Source organism: Python bivittatus, unplaced genomic scaffold (assembly GCF_059951505.1).
Source record: "Python bivittatus isolate LINGU-HERP-01145 unplaced genomic scaffold, Pbiv_v1 ctg000850_np1212, whole genome shotgun sequence".
In the NCBI taxonomy this organism is placed as follows: domain Eukaryota; kingdom Metazoa; phylum Chordata; class Lepidosauria; order Squamata; family Pythonidae; genus Python; species Python bivittatus.
The window spans coordinates 61,034,360-61,052,440 of record NW_028277112.1 but is presented as its reverse complement, the minus strand read 5'-3'; the positions used below and the strand labels follow the sequence as shown (position 1 = coordinate 61,052,440).

The 18,081-nt window shown below is 40.9% G+C and overlaps 1 protein-coding gene across 3 annotated transcripts in view; it reads right to left on the bottom strand.

The window, feature by feature from the left end:
- ABCA1 (ATP binding cassette subfamily A member 1) overlaps positions 1–18,081 on the bottom strand; it is a 103,348-nt gene that overhangs the window by 29,220 nt on the left and 56,047 nt on the right. For all 3 annotated transcript variants that reach the window (XM_007428637.4, XM_025166897.2, XM_088129928.1), the window contains exons 9-21: positions 16,700–16,940; positions 16,352–16,491; positions 14,877–14,993; positions 9,974–10,162; positions 9,022–9,227; positions 8,744–8,920; positions 8,182–8,404; positions 6,081–6,302; positions 5,200–5,404; positions 4,302–4,412; positions 3,628–3,799; positions 3,401–3,532; positions 452–591 (exon numbers count right to left, since the gene is read on the bottom strand). In XM_007428637.4, the coding sequence (XP_007428699.1) occupies positions 452–591; positions 3,401–3,532; positions 3,628–3,799; positions 4,302–4,412; positions 5,200–5,404; positions 6,081–6,302; positions 8,182–8,404; positions 8,744–8,920; positions 9,022–9,227; positions 9,974–10,162; positions 14,877–14,993; positions 16,352–16,491; positions 16,700–16,940 (2,275 nt within the window). The remainder of the gene's footprint in view (positions 1–451; positions 592–3,400; positions 3,533–3,627; positions 3,800–4,301; positions 4,413–5,199; positions 5,405–6,080; positions 6,303–8,181; positions 8,405–8,743; positions 8,921–9,021; positions 9,228–9,973; positions 10,163–14,876; positions 14,994–16,351; positions 16,492–16,699; positions 16,941–18,081) is intronic.

Sequence of the window (18,081 nt, the reverse complement as noted above, 5' to 3'; positions counted from 1 at the left end):
CATTCTATAGCAATGATTTCCCAAATCTGGATGGGACATCTTGAAATGGGAGCTTGGTTTTGTTTTCTTTTAATTCACCAAATTCCTCAAGGAAGATCCTGTAAGTTCCAGGATTTAGAGGAGGAGAAAAACATTCTTCTCCTCCAAATTGTTCTGACCATCCAGGAGGAATCTTCATGTTTGCTGCTCAACTAAGTACCACCCTCCATTTCTTTTTTCTTCCCATTTTCTTCTGCATTTCTTTTTTCTTCAAAGCCATCATCTATCAATCACAATAGATAGGATGTTGTATACAAAAATATACAATATCTCTCAAGAGTTTAGAAAGTCTGCTTGTAGCTCGCAGCAGAAGAACAATGATTTATCAACCCTGGGAGCTCTTAACATCTTATATCCTACAGGTATACCAATAAGGTGAGCAACACTAAATAACTGAATAATAGCAATTTACCAGAGAGTTTACTTGTCTTAGATCTGAGTTTGTGAGGCAAACCAACATCTATAGCCATTTGTTCCATTTCCTTTTTCACCAACTTTTCCGACAGCCCCTTCAGGCGTGCATAAAACCAAATGTGTTCTTCCACTGTCAGCCTAGGCAAAAGGGAGAAAAGGATGAGAAATAATACATTATATATGTAGTGGTTGTTTCTGATCATCTATTTTGAAAATTGAGGCAGACCCAACATAGGCCATTTTCTCACTAGCGACTTACAGTTTTGTTACCCATCCATAGTTTTGACATGATATAAAATCTATCCTCATTATTGTTGTCTTGGCATAATGATGACTAGATGTTTCAGAAGACACTGTAAGTCACTAGTGGGGAAATGATCAAAAGCCAGATACACAGAGAACGAAGAAGGTTTCTTACAGCTGATCAGACTATTTATTATCTGTGCTAATATTGTCTATTTGATCCTCTCTCAGACAGATGCTTTTCAGATGCATTCAGCTGCAGCTTCCGAAAGACCTATCAACCTGGGCACAACAAATCTGAAGGATACCCTGATGGAGAATTAGGAGGGCATGGTATGTTTTCAAACCAGCTTATTCCAGTCAGTGCCAACACCTGCTACCTGATCATTCAAATGGAAATATCACTTTCCCTCCTCTGATCTAGGCTAAAAAAAAAGTCTAAACGTAAAAGTACTGGGGATTTCCGCATGTAAAATGCAACTTTTTATTTTTGAAAGCCGAACTGACCACAGAGGACCTCAATCATTTTTGGGGGCAGCGGGGGCTGAGGATAGATGGCACCAGCAATAGTTCCATAATTCTTTCCACTTCAAGCTATTTTTTCCACTCAAGATCAAGGCCCAAATTTAAGGGATTCTCTCCCCACTCACCATAAATGGCAAAACAATTGACTGGCCAATCATTCTGAATAAAAAGGCAATTAGAAGAGCAAGTGAATGTTTAGATAGCCCCCCCCCCCTTCTTTCTTGGCTACCATTCTTGTGCTTAAATTCACAACAACACATCATCCAAAGCTGATGTGTTGTTGTTGTTGTTGTTAGGTCTAGAAAAGAGGCACATGATTTGTCAAAAAGCTTAGTTTTGCTCTGGGTCTATATCACCTGGGATACACCAAACTACACAATACCTAACAACCCTGTGCTCTAATCTATCAAGAGCCTGACAAGTCTGTGGTTTCTCCAGTCCCAGACAGGGAAGCAAACAAGAGGTTTAGGGGGAGCCCATTTGGTTACAGAAGGCCAGGCATGCTAGTGAGGTCAGTGGCTCTCAAGTTGTAAAATAGGCTATAATCTTGAGCAAGATTATTTACAGCAAACAATCCTATTCTTGCTCACAAGTAATGAGGCAAATTTCATAAACCAAAAATAGCAAAAGGAATTTTAATTTTTGTTGTTGCTGTTGTTCTTATACAAAGTCTTAAGCCACATGTTTGTGGACACAATTCAAATATGCAGAGGAAGCATACCTGAACAATTTAGGGGAAAAAAGCAAATAAAAGGGACCTAATGTTCTTGTTTTCCAAATGCAAGCTGATTTTAAGCAAACTGAATCACTTGGGGGCCCAGCTCACACCTCTGAACATCTGGGGGAGTCAGAGCATCTGAAAAAAGTTGCCAACAATCTCATTTAGCTACACAGTCAGCAAATGAGAACAAAAGAGCTCTATCCTGTAAATATAAATGGGTTCTTGCACAAAATTCTCTGCCAAGGGAAAGAAACCATTATTCCTGCCCTTCACTTACCATGCATCAGTGGGCAGTACTTCTATTTACAGGGAGCAAATTGGCTTGACACAACAAAGAAAGCCAAATTATGGTTTATTAGCACATTAATCTTGCCTGCTCCAGTAGTAATGTATGGCTGTGAGAGCTGGACCATAAAAAAGGCCGAGTGCCGAAGAATTGATGCCTTTGAACTGTGGTGCTGGAGAAGACTCTTGAGAGTCCCCTGGACTGCTAGGAGGTCAAACCAGTCAATCTTAAAGGAAATCAACCCTGATTGCTCATTGGAAGGATCGATAATGAAGCTCAAGCTCAGATATTTTGGCCACCTAATGCGAAGAGAGATCTCTTTGGAGAAGACCCTGATGCTGGGAAAGATTGAAGGCAAAAGGAGAAGAGGACGACAGAGGATGAGATGGTTAGATAGCATCACTGAAGCAATGAGCATGAAACTGAGCAAACTCAGGGAGGCAGTGAAGGACAGGAAGGCCTGGCGCAATATGGTTCATGGGGTCACGAAGAGTCGGACACGACTTAACGACTAAACAACAACAAACAAATCTTGCCTGCTGGCATTCCCTACAAGCAGAGACATCTAATAATCCATGGACTGCGATATCTGATAACTCTATAATATGCAGCATGAATCAAGGTTGGAGATTGGTTCCTCTCAAAACAAACCAGGGATAAAAGCCACTGTTTAGTTTTTTCTTTTTCCTTCTGGTTTCTTCCAAAAGTTACAAGCAAGATTTACAGAAAACAATAAACACACTATGGAGGGAGCTACCCATGATTTACTGGCCATACCCAGTTGCAGAAGCAGCCCATGGAAATAATCTGAGCGTGCTGCTGGTTCACTGGAAAGCCATCCCTTGGTTTACAGTGTCACAACAACTGTCCTATTTGAAAAATGTGATTCTGATAAGTTTTCTATTTAGGGCAGTTCACACCTAGACATTCCATCATGTTTTTCTGAAGCAGCTCAAGAATTTGAGGACATTTTTGAAGCAAGGTAATACATTCTATAGAACATGAACTGGGTGGACTGGCCAACATCAACAGAGACGTCATTCACATTCAGACATACGCACACATATATACTCTCTCCCACCACCACCACCTCCTATCATAACCCTGTGCATTTTGCTAATGATGAAAGAATGAGTGAATACAAGGGAACTGTGATTGGCAACGCGACTCACTCGTCAAACAGGACGTTGTGTTGGGGACAAACACCTAGATTCTTCCGGATAGTGCTGAGTTCAGAACGGATATCTTTACCCAGGATGAAGGCTGTGCCTGACGTTGGGGGGAATAAACCAGTCAAAATGGACCTAAACACAACAGAGAAGGAGTTAGGTTCCAACATGACAGAGTTAAACATGAATGAAGAAGTTCTTTCTTCCTCTTTAACAAGTTTGCCTCTTACATTGTGGTAGTTTTTCCTGCTCCGTTGTGCCCTAAGAAGGAGGTAATTTGCCCTTCATAGAAATTCAGCGTAAGACCATCTATAGCCGGCTTCTTGCCCTCACAGTAAACCTTCACCAGGTTCTCAATGGAGACACCAAGGGGAAGATGGCTTGGCTCTTCTTCCATACAAACTAGAAAAAGGGAAAGGAATTCCCATTAACAAGCAATCAGGTTTGTTTGTTTGTTTTTGCAGAAGTGCAATCTTCTTGAACAATAATCTGGGTAGCAGTAATGATGGGGATCATAGGACAAATTGGGATATGCTGTAGATGTAGCCACTTTATGAATGCCAGGGAATACGACTGTTGCAAAGCTAACTGACCGCAACTGAACTATGAACTGTCAGAAGATTTCCTTCAAAAAAGTCTGTGGGGAAAATTAACTGACCTAGGTTTGATCAAGCTAGGTCAAAGCTGCTGCTTCTGAACAGGCCTTGGTTAGGTTTGTTTTGGCACCAACACTACAGTTTAAGGTCCAACCATGTTTTTGCAGGATTAGCCCATGATCCATCTAATCCAACCTTTCTGAATTTCAAGAAATCCCAATATGACTCTTTAACTACCCCTCTTCCTTATTTCAGCAGGCATCTTCTTTTTTCCATGATGCAGCTAAGATTGCAAATGAGTCACTTACTTTCACATGACTCTGCAGCATGAGACGGGAGCCACTGTCCTCCAGATTCCTCACCAAACCAATAGGATTTCATAAAAGGGAAGTACCAAGGTCTGGGAATGCCATACTGACCTAAACAGAAGACAGAGTATTTTCCATGAAACAGAAGAATGGGTCTTAGCATTTGAGATATGCAAAGGTGCTTTCCAAATGGCTGAACTGGGCTTGTTTTGCACACATTCAAAGGAGTTCTAGCCACATCAACCTATTTGATTTGGGAAGCACCACATTTATGATTTATCCCTAAATTCTGAAACTGAGTATCTACTGATGGGAACAAATTCTAGGTTCTTTGTAAATCACATTTAGAAATTCATTCTTTTAACCAGCATACACATTTGTTTCGGTTGAGCCAATTAGCTTGGATTTCAGCTGCTGCTCCAGAGGAAATGCTATGAAGTCAGTATTGCAGAATATATTCGGGAGCTACAGAATGGGCACTTCTCATTGTGGGAATTCTCCTCTGATCATGCCTCCTGGATCCTCAGATCAACCCCTCCACCCACACTTCCTGCAAGAGTCGAGATGCTTTTGTTCCTTGCCACTGTATTTCTGCTTCCTCCTCATGCAGAGGAGCAGCTATGCTTCCCATCCTCCACAACAGTGGTTTTTTCCTTGTGGAAACTGGACACCAGAGATAGAAATGAAGATTAGGGGGCAGGTTGCTGACTTGCTACCATGCTGCTATGAGGCCACAATGCTGTCTCATAAAACTGAAAGTTGGAGACCTTGTCAGGGAAACAACATCCCAAACTGGCAAATGGTTTTACTGGGAGAAGAAGATGGGGCTGTAGAAATTAACAGGGCAAGAAGGAGAAAGAAAGGAGGAGGGGGGGCAGCGAAGGAGGAGATTCCTCACCTGGGAAAACAGACTCAATGTACCAAGTCATAGTGCCATACAACAAGCTATCCAGCAACATCATGCACACAGATGTTGTCAAGTTGAAGCTGTCTTCTTCCACAGGGCTTTCAAATAAATTGTCCCACTGCAATCCAATGCCCTGTTCTTCAAACAAAGAAATGTACTCGCAGCCAAACCCAAAGGCAACAGGAGAAAGTAGGCTCTGGTGAAGAAAGACAGCCAATTAGTACTCTTATTACTTTCACTAGTTACGTTTTTTTGACATGAGGAAAGCCAGTGAATCAGATTAAACCAGCCACTGTTACATACTCTAAGTAAAAGGGACCCAAAGTAAAAGATGAGGCAGATGGGTACTTCAGTCACTCTTCATGATTGATTTATTATATATTTGCCCAATGGTGGTAATCATTCAACAGAAACGTGATGCATTGTATCTTTGCCCCACTCATGTCATCTTGAAGCCCCATGCACCTGAGGAGGGTGGGAAGGTTTCACAGAAAAACGTTCTCCATGCAAAGGGTAGTAAATGTATGACTCCCATTTCCACTCAGAGATCAACAAACCTGATTAATGTGCATTAGAAAGCCATATAGTGGATTTGAAAGCTTTACCAATAGTTGAAATATAACTTACATTTTGTTACACATTAGTCACAGATTTAAGGAATCAGTGTTAAAAAAAAAAAAACACTTAGAAAAATCTGCAATTACAGCCCTCCCAAACCTGGTGCCTTCCAGATGTACATGGCTAAAATTTTCCATCTGAGTTGCATAATGATGGGAGCCTTTGTCCTGTGCATCTAAGAAGCACCAGGCTCTGGAAAATCTCTTTTGCTTACACACAATAAAACAGTCTACCTGCTTTCTGCCAATACTCACTGCAAATACTCTGACAGAGAAGCTGATGTGCGTCTGCCAGGCGACACATACGACGTAAGGCAAGTAAAGAGTAAAATAGATAATCCCTCCACAAGCAGTTGCTATGTTGGCCCTGGAGAAGAAGGTGCTGATGAGGAAGCATTGTGAAATGGTCACTACACCAAAGAGAGACAGGAAGATGAAAATCACTGTGGGATCACTGTAGGGCAGCAGGTTGCCTTTCTGGATAAAAAGAAGAGCCAGAGGGAATACGTTTGTGTTGCACCAAACACTGTACTGTAAACATACAATTGCTAAAACTGTCTGCAGACCTTTGTCCAGTATACTTTCAGCATCCAAGTTCTGTTTGCCCCCAGGTAATAGGTGAAAAAGAGCAGTGACCATGCGCACCATCCATGTTCTTCTACAGACAAGCTAGATGTCTACACTGATCTGTTACTGGCTGGCTATCTTTTTTATTCTCATGTTCCAAGAATTCAGAGAAATATTTTTGTTGCATAAAACTTTGTGAGGCATGCTTGAGCAAAGGCTGGGGTCACACACTACATTGAGCCATAATAAGATCTATTTGGTTCTGACTTGACATGTGTGAATTCAGCTAGTGTCTTAGCCAGGCCAACCCTGGATCTTTCACATTTGGAAAATGTGGGATTCCTATATACAAAATGACACTTACCCCAAGACCCCCAACCTGGGGCCCCCATATGTTCTAGGACTACAACCCACAATTTCCAATTAGAATGTTTTTTGACAATGCTGGTTGGGAATTCTGAGAGATATAATCCCAAATCATCCCAAAGGGCACTCATGGAGAAGGCTGCTTTAGCTCATGTACTCATCTAGTTGTCCCATAGTTAAACTGGTCAGGAATAAAACCATTCACTTGTTCACTTGTGGAAGAAGAATATATGTTCCTACTCTCCATTTTAGCCTACCCGCCCTTGACTAGATAACTATGGCATGTCAATTATTTTTAAAATTTAGTCTACAGTCCACTGATGGGCCTGAAATGTTTTTGGGTGATTCTACCCTCTGAGGTCATCGTAAAAATAAAACCAAGATGTGCTGAGGACTTTCTCCAGAACAAACATTACATTAAAGTTCAATTCTAACTAGTGAATACCTGAGCGGTATGAGCCCCCACAAATATATTCACCAAGCAGCATTTTCTTTTCCCTTCCTTCTCTACATTTTCAGTGCAGCTACATCAGAGCATGGAAAATATTAAGCATTAATTCAGTATTGGTTAATCTCCCCTGGATGGTTGTAAAACATGAAAATGAGTGAACCCCACAGGATAACTGAAGTGCAATAGCAATCTGGAATTTTGTAAAAAAAAAAAAAAAGATCCTGGCATATGAACGATGGCTTCTTTCAGCTGGCCTAGCCGAAATTTATTTAGCCTTCTTTTAAGGTCACAGTCTATGCTACAGAAACAAATTTCTGAATATATACAGGCTGAATATATTCTCCTGTAACCAGAAAAAGACTCCTGGTTGTGCAGTTAATCACTATAGTAAGAATAAACACAAACTAGCAGAAGCATTAGCTACATGTAGAAATATTTCACTGTGTGAAGGAGAAAGAATGGAAGAACATATAATATTTAAAAATTAATATTCAGCATCTATATCAGAGCTGGACAAACTGGTACTCTTGAGATGTTCTGAATGTCAGTTCCCGATAGACCCAGCCAGCACAGCCATTGTGGTACTAGTCCAAGATGCTTACCCACTATATACACATATATTATCTCAGCACACTTTACAACAGTCCTGTACAGTAAATCATGTATGGAGGATAAAGACTTAATCATGAAGGATGAGAGCTAATTGATGACTTAATGGCTCAGGGGAAGCTGTATAAAGGCAGTGGATTCATATTTTACATCAGCCTTCTAGGATAGCATCTCAAAGCATAAAAGCCATTCCTATAACCTTTAACCATCATTGTCCTGCGTTGACTGAGAATTAGGTTGGATGGTTGTCTACCGCATTGGGAGAATGCAAGCTTGAGGAAGAGTTCTTAACATTTTTAACTACAACACAGATTAAGCATTCTATCAAGAAAAGGAGGGGGAAAAAAGTGAAGTCAATCTCACCTTAAGGATGAACGTCAGAAGCCCTGCGCTTATGAGAATGGGGATGAAGCTACTAATGAACCAGCTAAGCCAGAGGATGCCATTGTTGAGGCCCATGATCCTCATTGTCTCTTTCAGCCGGGTTTCCTTCTCATACACAATCCCCTTGATGATCACCGCTACTGAGTAGATCCACGCCAGAATCATAAAAAGGGGCATCGACTGGCTCGTGATACGCAAGAATCTAGAAAGGAAGCAGCAGGCAAACAAAAGTTTGGGAGGATGTTTTCAGAGGCAGCTGCTGTTGTTTCTAAAATCATCTTGGATCCTGGGAATAAAAACTGTCCTAGGAAGCATCCTAGACACCATCTTGAAGGTACCTACTTCCTCTGAGATGGTTGAAGGAGGCGTCTTAAAACACTTTCCTCTCACAGGACTGTAATATTGGACTTTTTAAAGCAGAAATCCTGTTATTTCCTCCAGCTAAGATAAGGTCTGATTTTAAATTTGCAAAATATGGCTTATTCTGCATTAAGGTGGAACCAGAAATATCAACAGGATATTCATCCAAAGTGTCCCTTACATGTCATCCACATAACACGGGTAGGGCATCTGCTGAACATAGACGCCAGTTTTCTTCTCAGAGCCTGTCAAAGCCCGGATGATTGCTTGCTCTATTACATCCTGCAAGTAAGTGAAGCCTCCCCAGATGTAGCGCATGTCATCAAAAGGATCAGCTCGAGGGCCTGGATCCCAGAATCTGCAAGAACAGGCAACAACCATTTATTGCTGATTGTAAATTAAAGTTCTCACATCTAAGACTATAGTTGGAATCTTAGCAAAGCTTTTCCAAATGCTCACTTGTCCTTAATTTTGTTGGTCCTTTCCACGCTGTCGATATCCATCCGTATCTTGTATTTGACATGACGGGGCAAATTCACACTCTTGGGAGCAATTTCAGGGAAAATGATGGCGGCCCAGAATCGTCTCTGATCCAGCAATTCCATGGATTTGCTGACCAGCCACCCTTCATTAGGCACTGCTTCCAGCTTGTCCAAATTGACACACTGAAATGACAACAAAGAACTGGATTAGAAGCTGATGTTTATTTTGGGGGGGAAAAAGTGGAAAACCAAGACATTGCCAATTTTTTGCCTGGAAAGTTATTTTCTAACTTTGATTCAGGCTGAATTTTTATTTATTTTCCTGTATATCATTCGTTTGAGTTTGTGGCACTTAGAGGGCCTTAATTAAAAGCATGGTTCTAGAACAAAGTCTGATGTTATATCTTTTTAGTCAAAAGACCTGTTTGACTGTTTAGGAAGAGTAGGAAACCTTCAGACATTTCAGACTACAGTTTCTATAAAACTAAGACAAAATGATCAATGTTGAGGGATAATCAAAGCTGGAATCCAAAACACCTGCAAGGTTGTCTAACAGATTGTCAGGAATGGCGGAGCTGCCTTTTATGTACAACCCTTTTCCTAAACAAAACAAATAAAACAAAAAAAGAACCCCAGGTTTCCGTACCTTGAACAATTCACCTGGCAGAGCACTCATGGGTAACTATTCTCCAGTCAGGAGTCTTAATCCCTCTGTGAGAGACGGATGAGTAAGGATCACAGATGGCTTCCAGGCTAAAAACTCCTCTACCACCATAACCCCCAATTCAAAATCTCACCCTGCACATCTTTGGAAACTGTTTCCCTTCCTTACTCTTCCACAAATCAATATTTACTTCAGACTCCACAGCCCTAAGAAATATAGAAAGTAAAACGCCTCCTTAATCCTCCATCAAGAATAGGAGACTCACTTCCATAAAACGGGAAATAGTCATAATGGCTTCATCAGTCTCATTGAAAGCATCCCTCCAGGTGTAAGTTGAGCCATTCACTGGGCGAACATCCTCGGGGTATTTTGCTAGGAACAGGGCAATCTCCTCCATGGTCCAGCTTAAACCCATCAACTGGTGGTCCCAAAGGAGCTTACTCTTCAGCAAAGTCTACAGTAACCAACAGAGCAAAGGGGATTAGTTAAACTTGCCCTGAAGAAAGGGGGGAAAAAAAAGAAGAGCCATGGTCATTCATTCCACTTGAAAGTCCATCTTATTATTAAAGATTAGGGAATCTAAACATCTATAAGTACAATACAGCAGTTTGCTATATAAGGGGAAAAAGAATAAAGTTGCCATTTCTATCAATGTTTCCCAATAACTTGAAACAGATATTTACAGCAATCTGCCCCAGCCTACCAAAGTTCTTTGGGCAGTGTGGTTGCTGGATATGCAGGCAGGGAATGATGGGAATTGCACTTCAACATACTGACTAGATAGGGAAGGCTGTTGGCATGTAGAGGCCAAACAGGAATTGTCATTTCTTTTTATGGTTCTGAGCATATTAAAACTGCTTGTAATTTAATTCTCTTCTGCTATTTTCATAAGAACTTTGATTATTTCCACAGGGGCCAACTGCAATAAAATTGTTTCTAGCTGAGTAGAGGAAAAATCCAGGTCCTCTGAAAACCATCCAGGTCAAGTCAGCTGCCATTTTTACATGTTTCCTTTCTACTTCTCCTCAACCTGCCATCTTGACTGGATCTTAAATCTTAGCAAGTAAAACATTTATGCTGGAGATCTGGAATACTCCTGTGGAGCTAGGCCCTCACAGGACCCCTTACCAATCACAGGAAACTTATATACCTATGGGATGAGATAAAAATCAGTGTGTTTTATCTCTCCCTCCTCAGTGAAAGAACATGGCATGCTTTCAACCCTGGTTCCACCAGGTGGCAACCTTGTATAAGATCTCTAGAAAACCAAACAGCATTGAACAAAGTAAACAAACATTTCTGAAACCAGGAGAACCTGATGGAAAGGAAGAAATGGTTTCCATTTGTAGTTGAGCATGACCAAAATGGTTCAATGGGTTCTTTGCTAAAAGCAAAGACAAAGGTGCAGGTGTGGGGGGGACCATGCAGGCTGGCTGTTCCAATCCTTGTGCATGGAGTAAAGCTGCTAAGAATATTCACTGTGCAATTCTTCCATATTTACTTAGAATAAATGTGGATAAATGCTCAATTTTCAGGTAGTGGTGTACAAAATTACAGTTGATGGCCATTTCTCCAGGACTGGTATCAAGTACCACAAATTATTTGTGCCAGCAAAAAACGCCACCGTCAGATCGTGATTCCATGCAGGCAGGGTATAGTCTGAAGAGGCTTGGTGTCACACTGTGCTGTCCCTGTGGGAATGCCAACCCAAGATGCCCTTGCCCCCTCCCTACCCCAAACTGTTACCCCCTTTGCAGCGCCGCTGTACCTATTCTGCCACTATTTCACTTTTACACCATTTCATTTTTGCACTGTTTCAGTTTTGGGCAACTCAAACTCCACTTTCTGTTCCTCTTCCTTTTCCTGCTTTTACTTCAGGGACATATGGTGCCCCAGACATTTGAACTTTAGACTAGAGGGCAGAATTGATTAGACTGCATTTGCAGAAATCTGCTTACATTGCCAAGCAGATTTGGGCAGTTGGACCTTTTTATTTCTCCCTTTCTGGGTTTCTTAACTTTACCCTTCCTTCCTTTGTAAAATTATCCTTTTTCTCAGGCAGAGGGCTGTACTGGTGTCTAGTGGGGATGGCAAGTGCAAAACAAGTGAACTGGGAAAGCCATGGGGCTGCATATACCCTAATATCCTGTTTGATTTTTTATTAAGGTAGGGAGCAAGAAAACCTAACAGAGAGAGCAGCTGCTAGAAGAGGATGTCTGTTAGTAACGAGAGGGAAAGAGCTGTAATTATACCACTGGTTACATCTACCCAGCTGTGACAACACTCAACAGCAGGTCACACTGAACTAGTTGCCCTGAAGACATGGAAAAGCAGCACAGATACTACATGCTTTGCCTTGACACTTTTAGCAGGAACAATTACTTAAGGTCCAAAACATGAAGTGACAACCAAAGACCAATGATTATGTCCTGGTCTTCAAAGATCAGGGTCACGTGATCCAGGAATGCTATGAGATTGCCAGGGTAGATGGGGACCAATCTGAACGGCAAGTGAGGAAAGGGGTGATGCCTGATGCCAGGTAGGTTCATTTTTTAAAAAAAATAATAATTTTCATTAAAGTAGTTTTTGACAGATACAAATTTTGAACTGAAAATAAGAAGAATAGGGAAGAGTAATAAGAAAGTGAAAAAAGAAATAAAGAAAAGTACGTATGCCGAGTAGGTTCTAAGCAGATTCTGTTTCATTAAAATCCTCTTTATAGACCTGCAATTTCTGTTTATATAATGCATTGTTGCTTTGTATAAAAGGGCTCACACAGATGGGAATTTCCTGGTCATGAGTCAGTGTCATCCAATGATGAAGTTAGTAGCCAAGAAACCCGTCTCTACAGGGCCGGTCCGACTTGTTAGGCAGGGATTTATCTAAGCCTGCAGATTCAGAAGGTCATTATAAATCAGCAAAATGACAATTACTTAGCTTAGAACATAAGTTTTCATGGCAGCTACTTCTTGATGAAATGATTTCTGGACAATGCCATATGGGACGATATGTATGTGCTGATGTTTCAGCACTTGTTCATTGCCTGACACAGGATGTCATTTCATTAAAAAGAGTCACTTTTTAATGAGATGGGTGATGACAAATTTGATACATAAATAAAAATAAAAATAAATTAATACTGTACATAGCTTATGATTACAGCCTCTTCCCACTGTTGAAAGCCTCCTATCAGTAGAGAGAGCTAGTTGGCCTCCACCCAAATATGTATCTGTTTTTCCAAGCTTTTTTAATATCATCTTCATCCTTTTAGCCTCATTGCAATGTTATCTTAAACAGTTTTTTTCATGGTTCAGGAGTATTTTCTCTTTTTATGTCATCAGATTGCAGCTTTCTGTGTCTAGGTGATTTTTCTCTGTTCTAGGTTTTGTTCTGCACCTTATTTGATTTCTTGGATATTACAGTGGTGTTTTATGGATTCCGTGTTTTCATTTGTTTAATGATTCAATTGTGCATCCCTTAAAGAATCAGGAATCTTGGATTAAAGAACTCTGTTTTACTACAGGCTGCACAGCTGAGTCCTCAGAGACAACACTTCACCTCCCTCCCCCAGCTAAAATGTGTGAGGAGCCACAACATGTGGCGATGCCCATTTGTCTCTCCTGTCAAGCTGAGCAGGGCTGGGGAACAGAAGGAAGATATAAGCAACAGACGGTATCCAGCGAGAGGAAAAGGTTATCCACCAGAAAACCTGGCCTGCATCTCATCCAAAGCATATCTTTATGGTACAGTTTATGTTCCAGTGAACTCTAAATCCACATCCTGTTGTGAAAGGATGCCACAACCTGAACATCCTTCCCACTCCCTCAACTGACATTGGTGTAACTGCCAATTAATTCTCTGTGGAAAGAGGTGGCCATAGAGATGAGTTTCCTGAAAAATGCTGCCCGTGTTTGCCCAATAGTGTGTTGCTCTTCTCACATGTGTGGGTTCCTCTCACCTTTATTTTTTTTAGAGTCTGTGAGAATGTCTTTTTCTCCAGGCCTGCCTTCTTCAACCAGTGCGAAGGTTAGATCCAAGACCAGACTGTTATAAAAACAGTGCACAGATGGTCACTGCTCTTCCCTTCCAAAAGTATAAAGCTCTCACTCCATTACATCATACAGGCGGGAGAAAGAACACAAAAACTGACCCTTCCCTTTACTATAAATAGGGCTTGTATCTTACACTATGTCCTTGAACCATTGCCTGCAAGGTTTCTAGTTCTAGCATTGGCCGGGAGAAGCATGACAACTTGGCGCTTTCCAGGTCTGTTAGGACTATGCATTTGAGCATCTTCAGCCAGCAGTGTCACAAGCCATGAATTAAATAAAACAGTTACATTGTCCATCTGCTTTAAATATACTCTCAGACTCTTGGGAACGGGCTTTAATCAGTGAAATATGTGCGTTTTAGAAACACCAAAGAGTTATTTTTTTCTCTCTTTTCCCAGAAAGCTTCACGCAGGGAAGAAATATGAACCCAAGATCCCAAGTCAATGTCCGTTAGAAAATACTGGCTCTCCAACACCAAACAGAATCACTCATGAAAATGAAATGGAATGAAAGCCTTTTAGTAGTATCTAAGGAGTGAAGCTTAACATTATTTACGGTTATGATCCCCTATAGCTAATTAAATGTCCTGCTCGAGTTTGGGAAGTTGGGGAGCGCAAAGAAGGCCTGGGGCTATCACCTGCCTTACCGCCTGGCAAGTAATGTTTGACGGCCCTCTTCTCTAGGGAAATGTGTTTATAGCTGCACTTGGCATAACTGAATGTAAAGCTTGAATCCCCCTCATTTTGCATACTTCTCAGCCATGTCCTTGGCAGATGTACTTCATTCAGAATAGCCTGATTTATGGACCACTCAGAATCTGCCTGTATTGTGCCCCACAGATCACCCCATTTGGCACTTCATGGAAGCACAGCGGGGAGACTCATTGTCTATAGGGTTGCACCTTTCTTCTCTGTCCCAGGATATTATCATATTGCACAGGCAAGAAAGCTCCAGACAAAGCAGGCTTGTCAGAAAGAATGAGCAGCTATACTCAGACATGCACATAAACACTCAAGGCCAAATTGGCAATCACAATACTAAAATAAACAAACCAGACTCACTTCTTGTAAATTGGCCTGTGTTACCTGAGAGAAAAAGGAGTTATGGTATACTGACCCGGACCAGATCCACCTCTGGGCTTTCTTCCATGAAAGTTCTTATTTTTGGTTTAATCTCTTCCCACATCCCTCCAAGTTCATGGAAAACACCTAGCTCTTGGAATGTCTTGTTTACCTGGAACAACAGCAAAAAGGGGTCTTAAAATCACTTAATGCAAGGCATTGACTCCCAAATGTTTTGCTGTCCTAAGAACTGATGTATTAAAGAGAGAAGAAGGAGAAAAGAAAACACTTAAAAATTAATGTCCTAATGCATTCCAGATGTGCTGGACAACAGCCTCCATCATCCTCAGGCAGCATGGATGATAGATTTCTGGGCACCAAGCAGAGGATGGCTTCTTGGGGTATGTAATGTAGCAAGTGAGCGAGAAGCTTATGGGGTTGCAGGAGAACGGCTGAGGGGGGCAGGGTTTTGCTTTTTGCTTTTATTATTTCTTTGGCTATATTGCTGTCATGAGCCACCCAGAGTTGGGCTTCGTAAGATGGGCAGCCAGGTAAGTCTTTCAAGTAAATAAATAAATAAATCTTTATTTATTTATTTTGCAGTACTTATTCAGAAGGATTCTGGATGGCATTTACCACAATAATAATAAAAAAATAATACAAATTTGGATCCAAATAAATACTGAAAACAGAATCAAAATCTAAGGCCAAGATAGACAACCTCAGTCAATCAGCTGGGGCCAAAATACACTGAACTAAAACAGATTTAAATTTGTCTGCTGAACTGGAGTAAGGTGGGAGCTAGATGTATTTCTGGAGCAAAGATGTTCCACAAAGTGCTCCGCAATACCACGTTGGACTATTGCTAAATCAATCTCAGTTTGTTCTGCTCTGATAGGCAGCTCTCCAGTGTTCTAGTTAGGGCTAAGCAAAAAGTCTTCTCCAAATGTGGGAGGACCAGAGAAATTATTATAAATTATAATAATTTCCAGTAATGAATTAAGGCATTCCTATTTTCTAGCTTCTGCTACAATAATAACTGATGTCATAGTTTCTCTCAAGGCTGTTGGCTGGGAACTGTCTTTTTTTCCAACAATACTCATCAGAATGAAGCTAAGTCCTGAGGGAACAAAAGAAGGTGGCTATTAACAGGTGCCCCTAAGAAGAATCTTCTTTCCATTAATGCCTACAGCAGCAAAGAAAGAAACAATTTGAAGGAAACTATTGCTTCTATCACAACTAGATAATAAAGGTTGTGTAATTTCAGCCCTCCTGATATGGCCTCCTAGCCTTTTCCAAATCTGCCCACATGCACACACACACACACACACACAATTTCAGGATAAAGTCTCAACTTTCAATCCAAAGTTACAGTCTGAGATTCCAAACTGGCGATACTGCAGAACAAAATCTAATTCCTTTTTCCTGGCCCTGACCTATATATTGGACTTCTGTTGAGGACATTCAACAGCAGAAGTACCAACATGTCCTTTTGCTAGGCTGGACAAGAAACAGGATTAAGGTTCTTACCTCCGACATAACTGTCCTTGTGGCTGGCGTATCAGGGGTATACAGGACTTTTCCAACAAGCAAAGGTTTCAGGGCCCTCCAGATAATCCTGGAAAGTGGGCTGGATTCCAGTTTCTTCATTAAATTATTGCAGAAAGGTGCTTTAAAAGAAACATTGGAAAATAATTGTAGGTGATAAATCGCATGCCCAGAACTTTCCCAGCTCAGAGAGCACACCCAGGATAGAGCAGAATTACCCACCATCCCTTTCCTTTCTAGCTTCTGCATGCTTGAGAAGGAAAGGGATGGTCCTCTAATGATTTCCAAACAGAAAACATCTGCAGGCCACCTTGGATTCATGTTACTTACTAGTAGAGTTATCATAGAAATCCACTGCATCACCCTCAGTGCTGTTGCTTCCAAAGAAAGCTTTGTAATTGTTGTCTTCATACCAGTTGAAGGACTTGATCTGCAATCCCCCTCCCTCAGGGTGGCCACAAACAATTCGGGATACTGCCTGGTAAATTTCATGAGAAGAACTTGTGGAATTCATAGTGGTCAGGAACAGCACCTCTTCTCTCATGTCTCTCCAACTTCTCATGCTCATTAACTGCCGTTCATAAGACAAAAAGGAGGGAGGGTATAATCTATCAATGATATTGAAAAAAAATAAAAGTGAAAACCCAATCCCATTTTCTTACAGAGTTGGAACTATAAAAAAGTTTGCCATTGCCTTCTTTCCACTTTAGCCTATGGCCCCGAGACTTCCAAAGGCTTCCCATTCAAATACTACCCAGATCTACTCCAGCTTAGTGTTTCTTGAGATCAGCTTCAATCAGCTAGATACTGCCATCTCAGCCGGGAAACATACTATTGCTTCCAAAAGCAATGCTAATTGCTATCTACTCATTAAAAACATTCCAACAAAATAATATGCCAATCCTGATTTCGACTGATTAACTGTTTTGAAAAGCCACAATTCTATATCACGTTATTGGGGCTGCATTATTCTGTTCTGTGCCCAATTTTCCTCCTTCAACATTTTTACGGGTTTACAATGAATGTTTATTCTCCTTCACTCTTTTCATCATTATTTTTCATTTGCTATAGATTGTACAGTAATTGAACCTCTAGTTTTGATATCTCACTGAAAGAAACAGAAATTCCTTTAAAACACACCCATAATATAACAGCTCAAGTGCAATAGAAGTTAATGACTGCGACCATGCGAGGGCAATCAGTGTTGTGATGTATATCATCTGTATGTAAATGCTTTGCATTTGTAACATAAATCTAGGAAAATATCATGGCTGTACAATGTCTTGCACTAGTTTCTGAAAAGTTCCATATATAGTTGTGTATAAGCCTATCTGTAGCTAAGCCAACCCTCGAATTTTTAACCAAAATATCATGAAAAATCTGCCACTCACGGATAAGCCAACCCGCATTTTTCATGGTATTTTGGTTAAAAATTCAAGGGTCAGTTTAGCCACGGATGGGCTTATATGCAAGCATATACAGGTACTTTTAAAAACTATCACTGTATATACTTGCGGATAAGCCCATCTGCGGATAAGCCAAAACCAATCTTGGGGTACATTTTGGCATCTAAAATTCTTGGCTCATCCGCGAATACATATGGTAGGTTTGGAGCACACAGGAGTACAAACGTAGCATGTGTCAGTGACTCATTAAATCAGCTGCAGCAACTTTTCTGCAAATTGAACCAAAAGTATTGTACAGGCCACGTC